Source organism: Artemia sp. Qi Xiang Cuo, chromosome 14 (genome assembly GCF_049724085.1).
Source record: "Artemia sp. Qi Xiang Cuo chromosome 14, ASM4972408v1, whole genome shotgun sequence".
NCBI lineage: Eukaryota > Metazoa > Arthropoda > Branchiopoda > Anostraca > Artemiidae > Artemia > Artemia sp. Qi Xiang Cuo.
The window spans coordinates 58,261,807-58,283,095 of NC_142807.1; the positions used below are offsets into that span (position 1 = coordinate 58,261,807).

Here is a 21,289-nt window from a genome sequence, read left to right on the forward strand (position 1 = left end):
TGATATATAATGATATTAACTGTTTAAAGATCCATCAGTTCAAGATTTTATTTCGCTGTAATTTTATTTTCATTTTCAATGCTGTAAGAACTGGACAAGAAGATATTTGTAATATAATTTGTTTTCAGTGAAGCGCCAATGACCCAGTAGGCTTTAGGTTTTTATAGTTAAGGAAGGGGACAATTTTAGGGGTCTTGAACAATTTAAGAAAGAACTAATAAATTAAACTGAATATTTGATGTATAATGATATTAATTGCTGAAAGTTCATCAGTTCAAAATTTTACTGTAATTTTAATGTTTATTTTCAATATTAAGTACAAAAGAAAATATTTGTAATATGATTCGTTTTCAGTAAAGTGCCAATGACGCAGTAGGTTTTAGACTTTTGCAGTGAGAGAAGGAGGCGATACCCAAACTCTTGTTTGTAGTGATTTTTGTTCGTTTCAAGCTTGATTTGCATATTCAATTTAAGTTTCACTCGTTTTATGATTTATTTATTCATTTACATTAGTATCTATTGTATGTTTGTTTGCACTGTTTATTTAATTTTTTTTCGTTTTGGGTTTATATTTCAATAGCAAAATATTTTTTTTTTATTTTAAGCTTGATTTGCATGGTCAATTTTAGAAATACTCACTTTAAGACCTATTTATTCATTTGTATTATTAGTTGTTGTATGTTTTTTTGCTATGATTATTTACTTAATTTCTGTTCGTTTTGGGTTTCATTTATTCTTTAATAGTAATTTCTGGCCGTTTTGAGTTTGAGTTTTAACAGGTATTTGTATCTGATGATCTTAGGTTTAAAATGGCCTTTACTTTTCTTTGAAAAACTTCTTTTTCAGAAAGTTCTATTTTTTAATTAATATATTAAAGTGATTAGAGCTACGTACGAAAATAACACTGCTGTGGTTAAGATAGGAAATGAGGTTAGCAGCTGGTTTTGTATTAGATCAGGAGTTAAGCAGGGTTGTGTTCTTTCACCATTTATATGGATCATTTTAATGGAGTTTGTCTTAAGGAGCACAGGAATGGCGAAAGGCAATGGGAGACCACGGAACCAAATGGCGAGGAAAAACTCTCCCGGGTTTAGATTATGCTGATGACTTAAGCATCCTAGAGGAAAGTGTGAGCAAAATGAATGAACTTTTTGAGGTTTTGCGAGCTCAGGGTGCTAGAACAGGTTTGAAAATTAATGTTGGGCTCAGGGTGATTTTTCACAGTTAAAAAAGTTTGGAAGAATAGGAATATAAGTCTGCAAACCAAGATTAGAATATTGGAAGGTACGGTGATGACAGTGGTCAAATATGGCTCTGAAGCTTGGGCGCTCCGAAAAGCGGATGAAGATTTACTAGATGTTTTCCACAGAAATTGCCTAAGGATTGTTCTGGGTACCCGGCTGAATGATCGTATTTCAAACAGTAGCTAGTATGAAAAATGTGATTCAATCCCGCTTTCTAGTGCTATAATGAAAGAAAGGTTGATATGGGTAGGACACGTTCTGCGGATGAAGGATGACAGATTGCGAAAGATTGTCCTTTTCAGCCAACTGTCTAGGGCTAATGAAAGCAGGTCGTCCTCGTCTGGGGTGGAAGGATGTCATAAAGAAAGATTTAAAGGAAATGGGAACTTCCCGGGAGAGTGTAAAGAGGAGGCTTTGAATAGATTGGGATGGAGGAGAAGCGTGCGTAGCTGTGTTGGCCTCGGGCGGCTTGGTTTTGCGGTGAGTTGTTAGTAGTAGTAGTGCATGGTTTTCGAGCCATAGGTGTTACTTAATATGGAGCCGTGGACTGGTTTCAGAAGGAAGGAATTGCGTTTGAGAAAGAGAGTGGCAAAAATCGCAAACGTTGGTGCCACAGACAGAAAAAAAGCGTTCATTTGAGCGTCCATTGGTCCCGGGCGAGACGGATGGTTGAATCCGTACAGAAAGGAAAAAGATCCATGATCTTGCGCCACCAAGGACTGTTCTTTCAACTTTTCTTGTGCGTTCTAATATGCTGCACAATATTTGATGAATAAATAATTTCTTTTCATAGCTTTATTTGAAATCTTCTTGAGTGGTTCACTATATAGCGCAATGACAGAGAAGGCTTTATTAGCTATATATTTGTCGACAGAAAAGCGTTTGAGGATACAAAGGATTTGTATTTCCTGTTTCTTCCGACTACCAGTAAAGAAAAACAGCTTTTTTCTTCGGAAACAGCAATTTTCTTATTGTTTAAAAGAAAAAAAAACAGAACAGAGGCATATTTTAAATTTTTATTCCACCCATTTTTTCCAGCATCTCTTTTTCTTAAAAAAAGAAAAAAAAAATAGAAACCAGAAACTCGAGACTTGGTTTTTTTTTAGCTTCTAAAAAAAGACAAGAAAAATTAGAAACAAGAAACCGACCATAAGTTCTTATCAAATTGTTTTATCATCTTTTCTTTTTTTTTCCAAAATAAATAATAATAATAAAAACAAAACAGTACCATTACTTCATCAAAAATTGAAAAAAAAAAAATCTGATATCCATATAAGTGATACCCAGTGGCGGTTCTGGCCTCTCTTGTGCCCGGGCTAAAAATCTTGATTTCCTCCCCCCTGTCCTCTACAAAATTTTCGAGCCAAATTTAAAAAAAATTCACTCCCCCCAAAAAAAGAAAAGATAATTACCTGACAATATCACTGCTGGCAAGGAAGTAGATCCCAGGATTTCCCGGTGAATCACGAGAGCAATTGTAGGCCTAACTAGCATCTCTATTAGTTTTTTTTGGGGGGGGGGGGACAATTAGTAATTTTTGATTAGCTAATGTGGTTCTGAAGTAATTTTCCTATCTATTTTCAAGTCAAATTAATAATAGTAAAATAAAACTAGTGCAACAGAACATAATAATTTTATCAGGTTCCAGGGAAGACACAAAAAGGTAGCAACATATGCATATATTTTGTGGAGGGTGGGAGTAGAATACAAATCGAAAAAGGGGGGAAGATAAAAAATTATAAATAATCACAAAAGTCATGCAATTACTGGGGGGCTAACCCTCGTACGTGTCTTACGAAGGGAAACACTGTATTAAGCAAACACCTGATTCAAAAGTTGGGATAAAAAAAAATCAAGAAAAATAAAAACGGAACAATTTAATTTTGTCTAATTAAAAAAGAAAAATACTTGATCGGAATTCACTAATGAGGCTTTGGAACATGTCCATCAACATAAAAATTTCGCGTAACTTTAGGCACCACCATTTCTATGCCTTCCAAATCTTTGTTCAATATTATTTGACAACCTGAAAGGAAAAAGATGCTAGTGAATAGAAAAATGGAAAAGGGGTAGACTGCCCAATTACGGCTAAAATATTCTTTCAAGACTGACACGCATCCTTGATTTTTTTTTTTTTTTTTTTTTTTTTTTTTTTTTTTTTTTTTTTTTTTTTAGCGGGACCAATAATAAAAAATAAATAATTTGGATAAGAAGGGCCTAGCCGTACACATTTTTTTTTATTTTTTATTTTGGGTTGGGGCCCTTACCGCCCAAAAAATTAAAACCATTAATGGACACTGGAAATTGACATCATAAAAATTTCATTTGAATAAATGGCGCTGCATTGATATTTCCATCAATGACAACTTGAAACCTATACCTCGTCAAAAAAAGTTGATACAAACTGGACATCGGAGAATCTAAGGTCTAAGATAAGATGCATCATTGAAAAAAAAATTTATCGTATAAATATTTTAAATACCTCCCCATTGATGACAAGGACTTCCTCTAGAGTCAATTTATGGATGCACAACTAAATAATAAAAATAGTTATATTTTCAAACTAATATCCTGGCACACAGGTTCAACCCATGGGGAAGGGGGACCAGAGAATTTTTTCTAGGATGTACGGAGAGGGAGCTAAAACAAGAAAAATAATTTTTAAGCCAGAATTTTTCAGGGGGATCTTCGGAACAATTCACAAGGGGAGGGTAATTCAGAGGTATATTTGAATTAATAGAACAAGTCAATTGAGTATAGACAATATTATGGTAGTTAATTTGCACACGGGAGCAATTTTAAAATTTTGTATCAGTTTAAGAAAATTTCTCTCGATCTCAGACAACTGCAGAAGCCAAAGTACACACCTTAATTTTGCAATAGAAATTGGAGATTCCGAAGGAGATTAATGGTTTTAAAGCAACGAGGAATATATTTAATACGTTATGGGCGTATCAGAAAGTTTTATTCGAAGTTTGTTTTATTAAAGTCAGAAGTATCCTTGACTAGGCAAGTCCTTACGGGGTAGCCCTTGGGTTCTGCTTCTCCAATTTATTTGTACTTGCGACCCTACCCATATTCACATATTTTTTTTTCACGCGACATTTAGGGCTCACACTTCAGGAAAAGGCACGGTAAATTCTTCAAAACAGTAAAAAAAGATTTATACGAAAACTTCCGGAAATGAGGAAAAGAGGTCACAAGATCATATTTTACAGGGGCAAATTAGGTCCAGGGACACTTTGTTTGCATTTTTCCTGCCTCCCTAACCACCACAAGTTTTCTCAGCTAGTTTAAATTAATTTAATATATTTTGTCTCCTTTTTTCAATCACAAATGTACTTGAGGAACAACACTTTTGATGGCAGCCTTTTTGAAAGGGATAAAAGTACATCGAGGGGCTAAAAGAATCTTCGTTTCAAAAACAACCGAATTCTTAGAATAATTTCTTATAGCGAAATAAAATGAAATAAAAATACATAAATAACGGGTAAGACTTTCACTAAAGACAGTGAAAAATATATATAGAAACTAATAAAAGCCCGAATGCTTTGGCTTCACGTCCTAAAACCTTTATCAATGGAGAAAAAAACTAGGCTACGTAGCTAAAGTGCTACAAACTCCTTATTATCTGGGACAACAGCCTAAAAGTTATTTTTAATGGTTTTTTGTTGACACCCTAATCCCAGTTTGGAAGAAAGAATTGAAGGGAGTTGGCGATTTGAGGATTTCTCCAGATCTATGAGAAATAGAACAATGCGCAAGAAATATCATTCGGAGTTAGTAAGTTATCAATTATTTTCCAGTAATTTTTGAATTACATTTTGAATTACAACAGCAGGCTAGTTTCTAAAACACCCTTTGATGTCATAACATTATAAGCTGACGTCATAACTTTGTCGTGACGTCATAGAAAAGTCATCTTCTTTTTTCCTATCCTGTAAAATTAAGAGTTTTTCAACTTAACAGTGCTAGCATTTCTGCAGGAGAAACGATCGTAGCACCCTGCAATAAGGATTGTTCAGTTCTCCCGATTAACTATGGTAGTTATACCCTGAAACGGGGCTCGATTTTTATACATTAAATATTCATGTTGCTTGTATAACTAATTGTTGCGTCCCTGATTTTTACGATATCATCAGTCATTTGTAAACAAGATTCTAAGCACCACCTCCAATACAGGAAAAGAGCTCATCTTCATCTAACAGAGATTTAGTTTAAAATTTTACACATAAAATCAGCCTTTGGTGACCTATTTTACAAAGAAAAGTGTAAAAACAATGATGGTGTTAGGGAAATGGAGGGCGCTTATACAAAATAAGCCACATAAATGGTACTGAACTAGGTTAAGGTTTACTTAACTCTATAATTTGCTTTTTATATAGATAAAAATATACGCGAGTTATGGGACTTGATTTAATCTTTTCTGACATCGAAGGATTTCGGCGATTAATAATAGCTAATCTTATAACAATTATTTTTATCGCTCGTCAAAATTCTTCAATAAAAGAAAAGACAAAATTGATTCACAACTATCGCTAAAAGAAAAAGGGGGTAATGGCAATATACAAATTCAATTCATATCCCCTCGATTGTCTGGAAACACCCTCGAGGGAGGCCGCGCACCAGATGGGCTCATGTGATAAATCAGCGCCTCTTCAACCGCAACATCGACCCAAATGAGGCTCCATCCTTAGCCCTGGACAGGGCTGCTTGGAGAAGACTGACAGAGCTGTCAACCAGTTCCCTCTACACTGGCGACCCTGCTGAGCAAGAGCATTAAGTCAAGACTACTATACAGTCTTACTGATAAATCTACCTACTTAGCCTAGAATTTGGCTTTAATAAAGGTGCCATGTCTAACATATCTTCTTCTTTATCGGTTGGGGGAGGTATCTTGTCATAAGATTCTTCATCAACGTACACATGGCAAGTACAGCAAGCCAGTGATGCCTCACATGCGCCCTCTATTTCTATGCCATATCGATGCGCCAGGTACATTGCATTATCGCCAACTTTGCCACAAATTGGTATTCGCTTCCCAGACCGGTCGATGTATGTTACATTTACTCTAGAATTTCAAAATACAGTTCAATAAAATCTGAATAGATAATATAATATAATATATAAAATAATAAAATATATATAACATAAAATATATAATATAAAATATATATTATATGGACAACATAATTGAAACAGGGGCTTCACAACAGGAATGTATATAGTATGCAACTAGTGTCATAGGCACTCATAATCAAAATTTGAGGTGGGAGAAGAATATTTCTCCTGAAGGGGGGGAGGGGCTCAAAATAGCAAAAAAAGTGCGAGATTTTACTTGGAGGTAGTGTTTTAAACCATATTTGGGGAAATGCCCCCCTAACCCTATAAACAGGCACGATCTGTTGATGAATATACATCTTGGCTCAAGAAATTATCACAATATTTATATTGCAACTAGAAAAATGAATTACAAAAATGCATTAGCACGACTTTGTATATTAAACTGGGAAAAATTGAAATTTTTCATAGCATGAAACACCATCACAACGGTAATAAATTCAAAAAAAAAAAAAACCTTAGGTAAAACTGTGAGCAATGGACAAAAAAGAAGGATTACATTTTTTAATCTTGACTTCATACATAATTTCATCAGAAAAAAATCACGTTAACGGTAATTATTTGTTGGAAGTCAAAATAGTCAAAACCTCCCTTTTTAAATAAAGTTTAAGCAAGTATATTCTCGTCTTAGCCCTTAAATGACACCTGGTTCTAAAAATTCTAGATCTTAAGCCCAGATACGTATAGACTGTGTTTAAAATCAACGAAATGGCAACATCTATCACTTCGTAATTTGAACAAAACTTGTAATCAAATGGTTTGCTGTAACCAATTTGCCAACTCAAATTCTAACTTAATGGAGGACTGGACAATAGAAACAGATCACATGTACAGGTAACACCCGCCATCTCTTAATTTGAGCAAAAATTTATAACCTGTTGTATTGTAATGACTTTGCCAACACAAATTCTAACTTTATGATCACAAGAAAGGCTGTGACAAAAGAAAGTGATACTGTGTTCTGATAAAACGAAAAATGATGGAAATCTATCTGGGTAAAATAACCCTTTTTTCTTCTACTTCTTTTGGTACATGTACTTTTAATGATTGCACACATTTTTAACATTTTAAAAAGTGTATTGGCAACATTGATTTTTCACATTCACTCAGGTAGTTAAAACAAAAAAAAGGAAGAGAAAATAAGAACTATAACTAAAATTAATTACAGTTACGCTTTTTTTTAATGCAATCAACTTCTCAATGAGAAGGAAAACAGCTGGCGTATTAAAGAAGACTTCTACAAGCACCCACTAAAGTCAAAAGCACCCTCCTACTTTTCTAAATTGTTCATTTTTATTATCAGTTCTAAATTATTGAAAGTATTGGTTCTATGTGAATAAAGAGTATTCCATTGTGATTATAGTTTTGAGAAGAAAAAGTGAAAACAATGTGGGTTGGTAAAATATTTTCCCTAGGAAGAGAAGTTTTAAAAATATGTGCATGTACATATGCACAACTATGTACATTTTTTAATAAACGACTATGTAAATTTTTTGTAAAGCATAGCATAAATTAAATAATTAACCTAACCTAATCTCGGTACGCCCCCCCCCCCCCCAAAAAAAAAACAATCGTTAAATATTGCAAACTCGATGAGAAACCACACTTTTTAATCCATTTATCTCTTGCAAATAGCCGTTTGACGGTGTTCGTGTCTGGTTTCCTTGTACAGTCTATAGTGCTGGTTTAGTTATAATGCACAAGTACCTCGATTTTTTATCGACTCCCTAAAAGTTCTTCAGACCAAATCAAGGAGGGAGAGGAGATTCTTCCATCTCCCTCCCTATGTTCAGGTATGGTAATATGTATAATGGTAGTTGTGTATATTGTTTTTTTTTATTATTACTATACTAAAGCAGGTCGTCTAGAGGGGGGTCGTCTCTAACGGGGCTAGAGCAAGTCATATTTAAAGGTAATTAGGAATACAAGGGAAGGGCAAAGAGAGAAGTGTCAGGAATAGAGGAGGAGCGTATTCAGTTCTTTCGGCCACAGGCGGTTTGGTCAGCCATGGAGTGAACGGTTAGTAGCAGAAGCAGTACTAGCAATAACCGAGACTGCTACTAATAATAAACAATTCATTGCTGCAAAATATTTTCCAGAGGAATTTGTTGTCTCTCTCATGTAATGTTTTTGCAATAGGTCTATACATCTTCGTTTTTATGAACAAATCCTTCTGCAAAACCAAAAAACAGCCTTTTCTATTTTTGTTTTTTTACTGCCACAATTTACAAATATGCTGTCACAAAGTTAACTAAAAAATTTTTAGTAAAGATAAGGCTAGAGTTTTAATTGCAGCATTGAACATTTGTCTTAAATCCTCAAAAATAACATTTGAGCATATTTTGTTTTTAATTTGAAAAATTACCATCTTGAGCACCATTCCCCCGTGCCATGCTCATTTTATTCTTTTAAGCAAAGAATTGAAAATTATTAATTTATCATTTTGTACTATTGTTATTAAAAAGAAAATATACAAACAGGACGTACACTTATCTATAAAATGAACTCACTTGTCTTCTTCTTCTTCTGGATTTTTCATTTCATATTCTCCTCCTCGTAAAACTGAAAAACGCAAAAAATCAATTCAAAGACCAAAGCAAACTAATTTTCCCAATCTACAGCTTACAAGTCATTTTTTTCTTTTTTCTTTTTTTTTTAATGGTATAAAAGATAGAATTAGGAGAGTTTAGTTAATCCTAAAACAAACCAAATAACTCCCAATAAGAGGGACTGATACCCACATCAAAGGCCTCAGCCCCACCAGTAGCCTTAGAGTAATATTTTTGTTTGCAAAAATACAACACATTTTCAACTTTGTACCCTTTTGAAGCATTTAATACTAATCAAGCCATTTGAAGACAAATTTATGTTTTTGTGGTCTTGCATGATGTCTTTACCGTATTGATGTATCTTATGTTAGTTGCATAAAAAATTTTCATTTTTTTCTGAAATATGCAGAAAACCAGTCAACTGGAGAGCTAATGGGTGGGGGGGGGGGGGGGTGCAACTACTTCACTTTCCGATTTTCAAAATGTCCCCACCCCATAAGTTCTAGAAAATATTTTTTACGTGTATCTTCCTTGGAACAAATTGAAAAAAAAATATTTGCCCTTCCCTACATTTTCGTGAATATGCGCTCCTGCCAATGTGTAAATCAAGTTCTCATAAAAAATAAATTTAATTTTACAAATTGTGCTCAAGAATTGAATAAACATAAGTGCCCCAGTACATATTTTCTCTGCAGATACCTGTCCTTCATCAGGCTGCTATTAGAACAAGGCTGTCTGCTCTTGCTTCCAGTCTTCTGAAGGTTTAGTGACAAAACCGAGCATTAAATGCCACAGCAAGAGCTGCAGCAAGCAGCTTGCCTCCCCAAAGCAAAAGTTGTCTGCTCTTTCCTCAGTTGCTTTAACACTCAGAGTTAACTACGCAGAATGACATATTCATTATCCCTCCCTCCTTACAACTGCATAACCTACCTCCCTTAAAGACTGAAGACAGTATGTGCCATTGTTTGGTCGGTTCTATCTCAACCCATGTCCATTATGAGTATATTTTTCCTAAACAGCACAGTCCCACGGAAACCCACTTTCCCCACAAAGCCCACTCAGAATTCCCGATTATTCACCAGTCTACGTCCGAATGATACCAGAGGAGCTCCATTGGTTACTAAATGCCTCAATAAAAATACTATCCTTCCATTTTGACCCCCCCCCCTGCTCTCACGACTGGAAGTATTTCTTGTTTTTATTTATCTACATGCATGTTCTCTCTTTCCTCTTTTGGTTTTTCTGGTTTATTAATATGTTTTTGTTTGTTTTTGCACCACGTGTTTTTTAATTGGAATGAGGATTTGGCTCAATGACAGTTACTGACAGTTATTTCCCACTTAAGTAATATTTTATTCTAAGACCAATGAACTGATGGAGTACAACTGGATGAAATTAAAGGGTCACCACTAGTGGGATAAACATCCAAGCTACTTGCTGCTACGATAAACTATTAAGATATCCCATTCCACAGAAGAAAAGGAATGAAAAAAAAAAATGAAGAGCAGATTCTTTTGCTGTATATTGTCACGAAATTTCTGTGTTACCATTCAAAATTCAGCTACAACAGACAGGATTGCTCTTTTCCAAGTATTTGTTACCACCAAATGTTTAATATAATTTGCTATTGGCTTTGTGACTCCTAGTATTAACACTCTAACCTTATAAACCTTGAATAGCGTGTGTGATGTGATTAAAACTCTTGATTTAAATCTTTACAACAAGAAAATCAGCCAAGATATCTTTTTGTGCCAAAAATTTAGACAAACGCCAAAATACAAAGGTGCGAATCAACAAATCTTTTTTCTAACTTTTTTTTCAATCCTGAAGTTGTTCTCGAGTGTCTAATCGACAATGTAAAGCAGCAGATAGCCAATTAAGGTCAAAGCTGGTTAATTTATTTGTTGTTTTTCCAACATTTATTATATGTTTTTAAGATTGCTCTCTCTATTTATTAAAAACAAAACATCTGTAACTAGAAAATATATCATGAAAATGCAGGAAATTATGAGGAGACTTTATACAAACTTGGGGATTTTAAATTAAGATCAAAGAATATACAAGTGTGGAACTTTGCAACCAGGGTTACCACCACCGTCAATTCCAATAGTGCTACAATTTCCCAAGTTTGCATACAACACAGCGGATTTTGGTGCTACAGTCAAAGAATTTACTGTAATAGTGCTAAAATAACACTTTTTCGCTACAAGTGGCAACCCTGTTAGCAAACAGCTACTGTATTAATTCCTTCTGTCTCTATTTTGTAATTATACACTTCCTTGAATTTCATTCCCTGCACCAGCCAAAATTGAAAAACTGTTCAGACTCTCTTCATTGGGTGACAAGCATCTTTTCTTCCGTCATCGTCATAAAATACCTTAAATTTTAATAAATTGAGCAAGCAATAAAGATAAACATTACAAATACATTTTTGGGCTGATTTCTTTCAACTTGAATACCTAACCAGTCTCAAACATACTCAGAACAATTTCAAATAATCAACCATATATGTCTCAGATATTTGAGTCAATGGGTAGAGTCAAAACGCTTCTATGTTATGACAAATTTAAGGTACACTTGGACAAAATAAACTGTTTTTTTTTTTTTACCCGATATTTAAAATAGCAAGTATTATTCTTATAGCTCCTTGATTGAGCGTGTCCTGATGGAGATAAAAATTCTTAGCTTATAAATCAGAGAGTGGGTGTGTTTCAGCAGAGCACAAGGCTTTCTAAAGGCAAAAAAGCCCTGTAAAATTGGTGAAAGTTGCAAGCGTTAATGAAAATTCATGATAAAACGAGAAGGAGTAGAGGAAGGTGTCTAAGACTGGTCTTCAGAAATTATAAAGATTTTTACAACTGTCACAGATGTATCCCAGATGCAGGAAATTTCTCAGCCTCTGTGACCGGAACAAAATTTGTTTCTAAATCTCAAGCTCTGACACTAAAAAACATAATTTTATTAACTACCTGACAAATTGTTTGCCTTTGAAGTTAGAGCTGCCAAAAACATTTGCGTATTTTAACTGAGACTTGGAATACAGTGAAATTACATTAGAACCGAAAACAATGGTTGGATGTAAAGAAAAGGGGGGCGGATTAGAGCTATAGCAAAGAGATACAGTAAATTTCACCTTAAGAAGCGAGTAAATTCACTGGAGAGAATACATTCCAAAAATGCAGCTTGTTAGATTAGTAACAATCCCTTCTTTGCACTATTTCTATCTGCACCGCTGGGGCAAATCAGTATTGGCATCTTGAGATGTAATTAAATAATGGGAATATTTTTGCTTTAACCTTTTAAGCCTGGCTTTAGGAAATAGTAAATGATTAACAGTCAACCGCTGCATCAGAATCATGTCTAATACTAGCTTGATTATGTACTTCTGCAGCCTAAAGTATTGAAGTTGTTATCAAAACTACAAAAGACAAAACAGAACATATAAAAACCACAAATGCTACTACTACTCAGAACTGACCACAGCACCAAGCCACCTGAGGCCAAAACAGCTATGCACGCTCCTCCTCCACCCCAATCTATTCAAAGCTTTCCTCTTTACACCCTCCCAGGAAATTCCCATTTCCTTTAAATCTTTTTTTATGACATCCTCCTATCCCAACCATGAACCTGTTTTCTGTTTAGCCCTAGACAGTTGGCCGAAAATGACAATTTTCAGCAATAAGTAACAAATGAACAGGTATAATTAAACTGTGTTTTCAACAGCTAAGGAATTTATTGAGCCCTGTAAATAGATTTGCAGTATTTGATAAAGATACGATAAAATCAGGTGCAAGATTTGATTGATATTGGAGTTAGTGTTTGGATATTTATATTAGAAATGGGACAATGAATTGAAAACCAACATGGAGATAGAGATAATCATGGTTTTCCAAAAAATTGGAATTAAATAAGAATTACACAAATTTTGCATATCCTGAAACAATGCTGCTCTGTCATTCAGCTATTCTAACACAAAACAAAAGGTTTTATTCAATGAAGGTACTAGTTGAACATTCTGAGACAGAATGGTTAAATTTGTACTGAACAATATATATGCAATAAGAGAAATCAAACGGGGGGAGGGCAGTTTCACTCCACCCAATAGATTCTGAAAACCTCTTTTTATAGGGGACTTTCCTTGAAAGTTTCCCTTTTTTGGTATATTCGCTTAAAAATAAGAACTCCCCCAAGATTTTGAAAAATGCATTCCGCCTCCTTCCTATATTTCATAAAATGACATGTCTACCTCCTAGATTTTGCAAAATACCTTTTTTTGGAAGTATTGTCATTGAAAGTGCCTTTTTTGGTATATTATAGGCAGCGCAATAGCGCTGCCTATAATATACCAAACAATATTACATGTTATTAATATTACATGTTATTAATCCATACAATATTAATAACAATACAATATTATACAATATTACATGTTATTAATCCCTCAAAGGCTCATTGGCCTGTACAAAGAGAGACGACATATGAATTACATACTCATAGATAAAAAACAAAAGAAAATTTAAAATGATCACTTACTCACATATGAAGGAGAAGAAAAGAAAATATAGATAAAATGGAAACTATAGAAAAAATTAGAATAAATAAACTAAATTTATTAATTATATTAAATAGACTCAAAAAAAATAAAAAAAAATAAAAAAATATATATATATTATTATTACTATAAGCGAATTCCTATCGTCGAAACAGAATTATGTGTATTGTCAGGTAGAACCAACATCATAATAGCTGTTACGATATTATTCATAACTCTTATCCAAGATACTAAAATATCATAATTTAAGCCATGTACAGCCCTTTTAAGCTTGTATTTAAAACTATATAAATTCCAATTCAATCAGCTCTGCTTATTTCTTGGCTAGGTAGCAAAATTGACGTTTATGGGTTATTTCAGTCATAAGGCTTATAATTATTGGACTATAATAAAATGGTACAAAAGCAATAAAATTTAACCCGTCTTCTTGAATGCTACTCCTTAGTGAACTATACAAGTTTCAGCAATAAATATTGATAGTGATACCTGAGGCCTGGGCGTCATAGCGCAGAGAAGAACACAATAAAACAGAAATAAAAATACAGGGGAAATAAACTCAACAAACAAAAAAAAAAAAAAAAAAAAATAATTATTCAGTTTGATTCTTAATTAAATGGTCCTTAAGAATCCTCTTGAAAGAGCCAAACGAGTGGCATTTCTGTACTGAAGAAGTGTACCATGAGTAAGATGTGATGTATTTGAAATACCAAAATAAAGTTCCTTCCTTAATTCGGACTCCTATAATTAAGCTAAATCTAGTCGCAAAAATGAAAACTCCTTAATCAGCAAAAAGAGAAATTGCATTTCTAGCTTCAGTCAGACAACGGCGCTAGTCGTTCGAATTTTGCTAAGATAATTGTAGCAAAAAAAAATGCAATGCATGAAATTTCCAAGGAAGTTTAAAAGGCGAAAAACTGTGTGAACTCCTGAATCATCTGAAAAATCTTTAAGAGATTATTGGACGAGGATTCGCGTCCTGGGGGCACGTGAGCCAATGGCAGGCAGTCCCTAGAACGCAGGATGAAAGAACTGCGTTTGGGAGTGGGGTAAATGTGTTTTTTGATTTTAATATGAAGTCAGACTTAAAACGATTAGTACCGCAATTAATTTCGGTCACCATTGTTGTCATTGAAGTGACCCATTGCTGTACAACTAAGCATGTAAGTTAAATAAATCTATTGTCTTTTTATATGTGTTTGTTTCTCTTATATGTCTGAGTCTAGTCCGATAATAGGTAATTAGTTCGCCAGTCTCCAAGGTAAATGCTCCCAAAGGAATCCGATCTCCGGATAGCTCAAGAAAGAAGGAGCCACATTTGTATGTCTACATATTCAATTTTCTATCATTAATTGAGACCGGCGCTAGCCTAGTTGACACCATCTCCAGCGCTATAACTGGCGCTATAGGAAAAATCTCTATCGCCATGAGCAAACTTTTTCTATTACTACAAATATTTCTTCAATGGTACAAATGGCGCGTGTCGGACATCGGAGGAAAACTGCGAACTAATTAGGCTATTTAAACTTTATAATTCAAATTTAAATTTCGGAGAGATACAGACATATAAGAAAACTGATTAGGCCTATAACCGCTAGGCTACGATAGGAGACCCCTTATATCTCATAGGAGATAATAGCCTACCCAAAAACATGTGAATCAAAATTTGAATTTTATATAAACGCAAAAAAAAACAAACATGGACGATCTAAATGAATTACTATTAGTCCAAAAGTTAGTCGCAAAAAATATATAGATTGCAAAATATATCCCGGAATACAATGTTCAGTCAGATATTGACGAATTTAATATCCAATTGACCCAGTTTGTACAATTAACAAAAACAGACGTTGGAGCGTTAAAAGACATGCTGCTTCTACGAATAAGAGGCCAGGCCTTAACCTTTCTAAAACAGGTCGAACATACCATAGGGAATAACGCCAACTTGACAATAAAGCCAGTAGATGGCTTGTTAAAATTATTCAAAGAGATATTTATAGATACAAGTTCAATAAATAAATTAAAACTTGAATTAGTAAGATTTGATTTTTCACAAAATATAATGGAATATATAGATAGTATACGAATTTCCGTAGAAGCAAAATACCGAAGTGGTTCGGGGCAACTGTATGAAAAAGTCATACTAAATACCTTTTTGCAAGGGCTACCCCCAAAACCATATAGAGTAGTAATATCCAAGAATATACAGACGTTGGATCTTGCAGTCCAAGAGGTAGAGCTACTAATTTAAGTTTATAAAATGGTTGATAATCATAGTAATAAAAAAATAAGTCGCATAGGTAACTCAACCGCGACCAAAATCTTCACGGGACATCAGACATCCCCCAAATTATTTTCAAGGGATAACTCCCCAGTAGCACAAAGAAACAACACGCCAGAACCCGCTAGGCAGAAAACAGTACGTTTTCAGCCCATTAACCCTACAATAATCAGACGCTATAACTGCAATCGTATCGGCCACATAGCAAGAGAGTGCCACTACGTCACCAATCCCATACCAAGAAATGCTGTCGGTAATACGCAAAATTACGGTAACCATTTGTTCAGAATAACAAATTTTAGCACCGGTCGTTCAATAGGCTATAGCCAGGGGGATTGCGCCAATCAGTACCTTATAATGCGTACCAACCAAATTTGTACAGCCCTTTCCCCAACAGGCAAATTAATTACCGGTTTGAAAACCCAAATACTCGCCAAGGCCAATATAATGCGAGAATGCAATATAAAAAGAACGAAAATTTGCCTATGAGAAATGAAAATTTTACAAGCCAACAGCACTGGCAAACAGCGCCAGCAAACGACACTGACACGAGACATCCACGTTACCATAATAATACATGGCGAAGACAGGCAGACGTAAATCATTTAAATATGCCTACGGAACCTAGTACGTCTGAATATCTATTACAGGCACCGAGAAATGAAATAAATTCTCAGGGAAACGCTTCAGGCCCCTCAGAAACATAAGTTGGACCCCGAGGGTGCCAAGGATATTTAATAGGTCCAGGACAATACTATTGCCTTATTGTAGTGATATTAATAACAAGTTACCTATATTTAATGATTTTTATGTAGAAAACATTTACTTTACGGCCTTAGTTGACAGCTGAGATACCGTAATTATATTAAACTCTTTCGTATGCAATATTTTGCCTGTGCATATTAGGCGATAAAAGAACCCTAATAATCCCAACTTAACAAGTGTTACAGGTCGTAAGTTAAATGCAAAAGGGTCAATTTGCCTAAACGTAAAAAGAGACAATAAAACCTTCATGACAAATTTTATTATATGTGATAATCTCCCATATGAAGCTATTATAGGGGCAAATTTTCTAAGGTCTAATAGAATACTATTAGACGTAGCCAATGAGAAACTTGTATACCCAGCTAAGGTGGGGGAACAAATTTCTACCTTAAGAAATTGTAACAGAGGTTACGAAGATAACATAACAGTAAACAAAATTTCTAATGGCATAATGTCGAAGTATTTTGAACCTCATGTCTCGCAAAGACATGGCATAATTGTAAATTTGTTCAATTATCCTGAGAGATATCGCAGAAATGAAGTAAATTTAAATAATAACAGTATTGAATCTGCGAAAATAAAAATAGGAGATATGCGACAGTACAGATCAAATGAAATTAAGAAAATAGTGGAATTGTGGAAAAACATAATAAAACCCAACGTAACGCCACAAGATGCCGCAATGGCGCAGCAAAGCGCCAGCATGAATCTAATAAACAATTAAAATGAAGAGAAATATTACGGATTTCCGATAAGGAAAACAAAAGTCCCTCCTAAAACGATGTAAAAAATTCAAATATCACAAATGATCAAGCCAATAATTAGCAAATCAGAAATATGGTTTGCGACACCGTCTGAAATACCTGAAAATCTGTTATGCGAGGAACAGATTATATCTTATGACAAAGGGGAAGGTTATATTGGGGTAACCAATAACCATGAAAACGATACAATTACAATTAAAAAGGGGACTTGTTTAGTCCAAATCCAGGTTTTAACGGAAAATTATTGTAATGAAGTGTACAATTCAAACCGACCCCTTGTAAAATGCATTAAAAACACAACTTCCGAATCCCCCGAAACTAAGTCTCAGTTTTAAAACAAATCAAAAATTGATAATATTATTGATTCGGACATTAAGAAAAAATTTTACGAATCATTATTTAATTTTATTTATGTATTTTCTGAATCTGATGATGATATCGGGCTGATTCCATTTTATCATCATTCAATTTTAACGACTGGTAATCCCGTAGCAAAACAGCCATATCGTGTGCCATATAAGCACAAAGAGTGGTTAAAAAATAAAATCCATGAATTAGAAAGAAATGAAATTATACGCCCAAATATAAGTCCATATAGCGCACCAGTGATCTTATTACAAAAAAAGAATAGAGATCTTAGACTCGTTGTAGATTATAGGGCTCTCAACAAACAAGTAGTTAGCGATAAATTTCCTCTACCAAGAATAGACGAAATTCTTGACTCAATTTCAAGCAAAAACAAAATGTTTACTTCTTTGGACCTTACCCAAGGCTACCACCAAGTGAAAATAGCCGAAAAGGATGTCCATAAAACTGCCTTTTCAGCATCCGAATATGGATCTTATGAATACTTAAGGGTACCATTTGGGCTTAAAACAAGTTCAAGCGCGTTATGTAGACCCCTATTGCACCTGTTGAGAGGATTAAGGAATATAATTAATTTTGTTGATGATATTATATGTGTGGGGGAAAACACTGAGCAACACTTAGCAACTTTAGCTAAGGTGTTCGAGAAGTTCAGGCAAGGCAATTTAAAATGCCAGCCTGAGAAAGTACACTTATTTCAATCTAAAATTAAATTATTAGGAGTAGTAGTAACCCAGGGAGAGATATCCCCAGACCCTGATAAAATAAAATGTGTTGAAAACCTCAAGCCCCCCAGAACTATGAAAGAATTAAGGGGAATTTTAGGACTTACTGGCTACTTTAGAAAATTTGTACGCAATTATTACCAAATTGCGAAACCCCTCACGGAATTAACCAAAGGAAACTCCCATAATGTTACCTGGTCCCAGAAAGCTCAAACTTCCCTAGACCGACTCAAAAAGGCGCTCACTTCTGAACCAATTTTATCACTCCCTGGTTTCGAAAACGGAAAATTCATCGTTACCACTGATGCTAGCTCAAAAGGCATTGGCGCAATTCTTTCGCAAATAATCCCAGTAGAAAACCCTAACCCTCTACAGGGAACACCCAGACAAATAGAAAAAGTTATATGCTATTCAAGTAAAACTTTATCAAAGGGCGAAAGCAGTTATTCCGCCACAAACTTAGAATTATTATCTATTATCTACCACTTGGACAAATTTAGACATCATTTAATTGGTAGAAAATTTATATTACGATCAGACCATAAAAGCTTGCAGTACCTGCGCACATTTAAAAACCCCACGGGCATTCTAGCTAGATGGATTATGAAAATCCAAGACCTAGATTATGAATTTGAACATTTAAAGGGAAAACAAAACGCAGCTTGCGGACTTTTTGAGTAGATATCCAGAAAATGATCCGTCGGAAACTGAAGAAAATGAAGTTAATGCTATCAATGCTAAAAGTAAACATGGATGTAAGAAAAACAAAGTCAAAGACGCAGTAAAAGAAAATAAGATTAACTATTGTCTCTCGTCTTTGGAAAATATAAAAAGAAAGCAAAAAAAGGACGAAATATGTGTAGCACTAATTGATTATTTTGTGAATGATGATGCGTTACCGGATAAATTCAAAACTCTTAGATAAGAGATGGATAATTTTTACTACGACCTTGATGAAGAAATACTGTGTAGGATTGTGACTGCTGAGACAAATAGAAACCAAACCTCGATAATACCTGTGTTACCACAAAACTTGATAGGGCCTGCATTTGAATATTTTCATTCGGACACAGGTGGACATTTAGGAGTCATGAAAACGTTCCACAAGTTAAAACAATACTTTTACGTACAATCGGCACTGACAAAGCTTAAAGAATTTGTAAGTACATGCGAAGCATGTAATTTGAGAAAAATCCCCCCAGCTTATCCAAATCCCCCAATGGGAAGGGTCCCAGTAGCAAAGTACCCCTTCGATATTATCTCATTTGACCTATACGGGACAAATGGAGGCTTACCTGTTTCTAGCAGAGGCCATACGTGTATTCTTTCGGTTGTAGATCATTTTTCCGGATTTACTTTTGCAAAAGCATTAAAAAATCAAGGTGCTTATGCCACAAGTAAGGCATTAGCAAAATTATTTTTACAATTTGGCATTCCTAATAAAATTTTGAGTGACAACGGGAGCAACTTTGTTGCAAAAATAACAAAAGATTTAATGAGTTTCATTAATATATATAAAATGGTGACAGCGCCGTACCATCCACAAGCTAATGGAAAAATAGAAAACAGACATAAAATATTTTCTAACGTTCTAATTATTTATACAAAAGAAAATAGGAGCGACTGGGACAAATTCTTACCTTATTTAACCAACGTAATCAACACTGCTTATTCCGAAACAACCAGAGAAAATCCATTTTATTTACTTTTTTGTCGAGATTTTAGAATCCCGTATTATTATATTATTGAATCTCGGAAATATTATAAAGACTCAGAAGATTAAAAACAAGAATTCATAAATAGGATGAGGAAAACTTATAAAATAGTTAGGCAAGAGTTGGAAAAATGTAAAATAAACCAAGAGCTAAGAAACCAAACCAAAGTTAAGGTGAATATAAATTTCAAAGTAGGAGACTTCGTTTACCGAATGAACGAGGCGAAAACGGAAGGAAAAAAACTTTCCAACAAATATTCTGGACCGTACAGAATAGTCAAAAAGTACGATAATGAATATACTGTTAAAATGGAAAATCCCGATAGTGGAAAAACATACAAGTCGCATGCTAGCCGAATAAAAAGAGCCAAATTTCCAGAGAGATGGGTATCACAACCCTCTTCTACTGAATCGTCAGATTCGGAAAATGAGCCACCTAGGTCAAGATTAGCAGAGCTAAAACACTTCAATTTTAAACAAGATTATTTTGAAAATGAAAGTGATGAACAAAACTTTGAAGAATTTTTAGCAATGGAAAATCTAGTTGTTCCTAAGAAAAAATCCCTAATACCAGGATTTTTTCCTGAAATAAAAACGCCAAAAAGTCCAAAAAGTTATTCATCGGCGAGCGCGGGAGATTTAGACTATACAATATCTCCAAAAACCCAATTTTTCCCCGATAGAATCTCGACACCATGTCCCCCCAAAAGATTTCCAGACGATATGGTTTCCCCTGCAACACCAATAGAAAGGCCCCTGTCCTTACAGAAAGAATTAAACAGAGCTGTAGAAACCCCCGGTATTACTGTAAAGAAAACTCCTCCCAAAGATTTAACTAAAACAAACCTGCGAGAAGCTATGGATTTAATACATTTTCCCATCAAAACGAGTCAAAGTACATTGCCCGGGACTAAAACTCCAAAGGATGACCAGCAAGGTCGATATCATGATATAACTGTGTCCAAGGTCAAACCTAAACACGACTGGACGTGGACTTCACGGAGGGAATCCCTATTGCAAAGAATGCCCCATCCCCCTGAAGACATGGCCTTCAAACAATGGAGGAACCCCGCAAAAACTATTGATTCCTCCCAAAGCTCTCAAGAATCTTTCAAATCTCCCGAGTTGAAAACTCAAGGCGAGGACTTAGGGAATAAACCTTCTACTTCCAGGGGAGTAGAAATTTACGAAGGAATGGCAGGTGATACCAC

At 34.7% G+C, this 21,289-nt stretch overlaps 1 protein-coding gene across 1 annotated transcript in view; it reads right to left on the reverse strand.

Annotated features, from left to right (window-relative positions):
• Positions 1 to 3,108: 3,108 nt before the first annotated feature.
• Positions 3,109 to 21,289, reverse strand: part of LOC148944692 (ferredoxin-2, mitochondrial-like) — a 57,416-nt gene continuing 39,235 nt past the window's right edge. The window contains exons 2-4 of the mRNA XM_089100203.1: positions 8,876 to 8,927; positions 6,068 to 6,315; positions 3,109 to 3,270 (exon numbers count right to left, since the gene is read on the reverse strand). Coding sequence (XP_088956329.1) covers positions 3,167 to 3,270; positions 6,068 to 6,315; positions 8,876 to 8,927 — 404 coding nt within the window. The 3' untranslated portion in view covers positions 3,109 to 3,166. The remainder of the gene's footprint in view (positions 3,271 to 6,067; positions 6,316 to 8,875; positions 8,928 to 21,289) is intronic.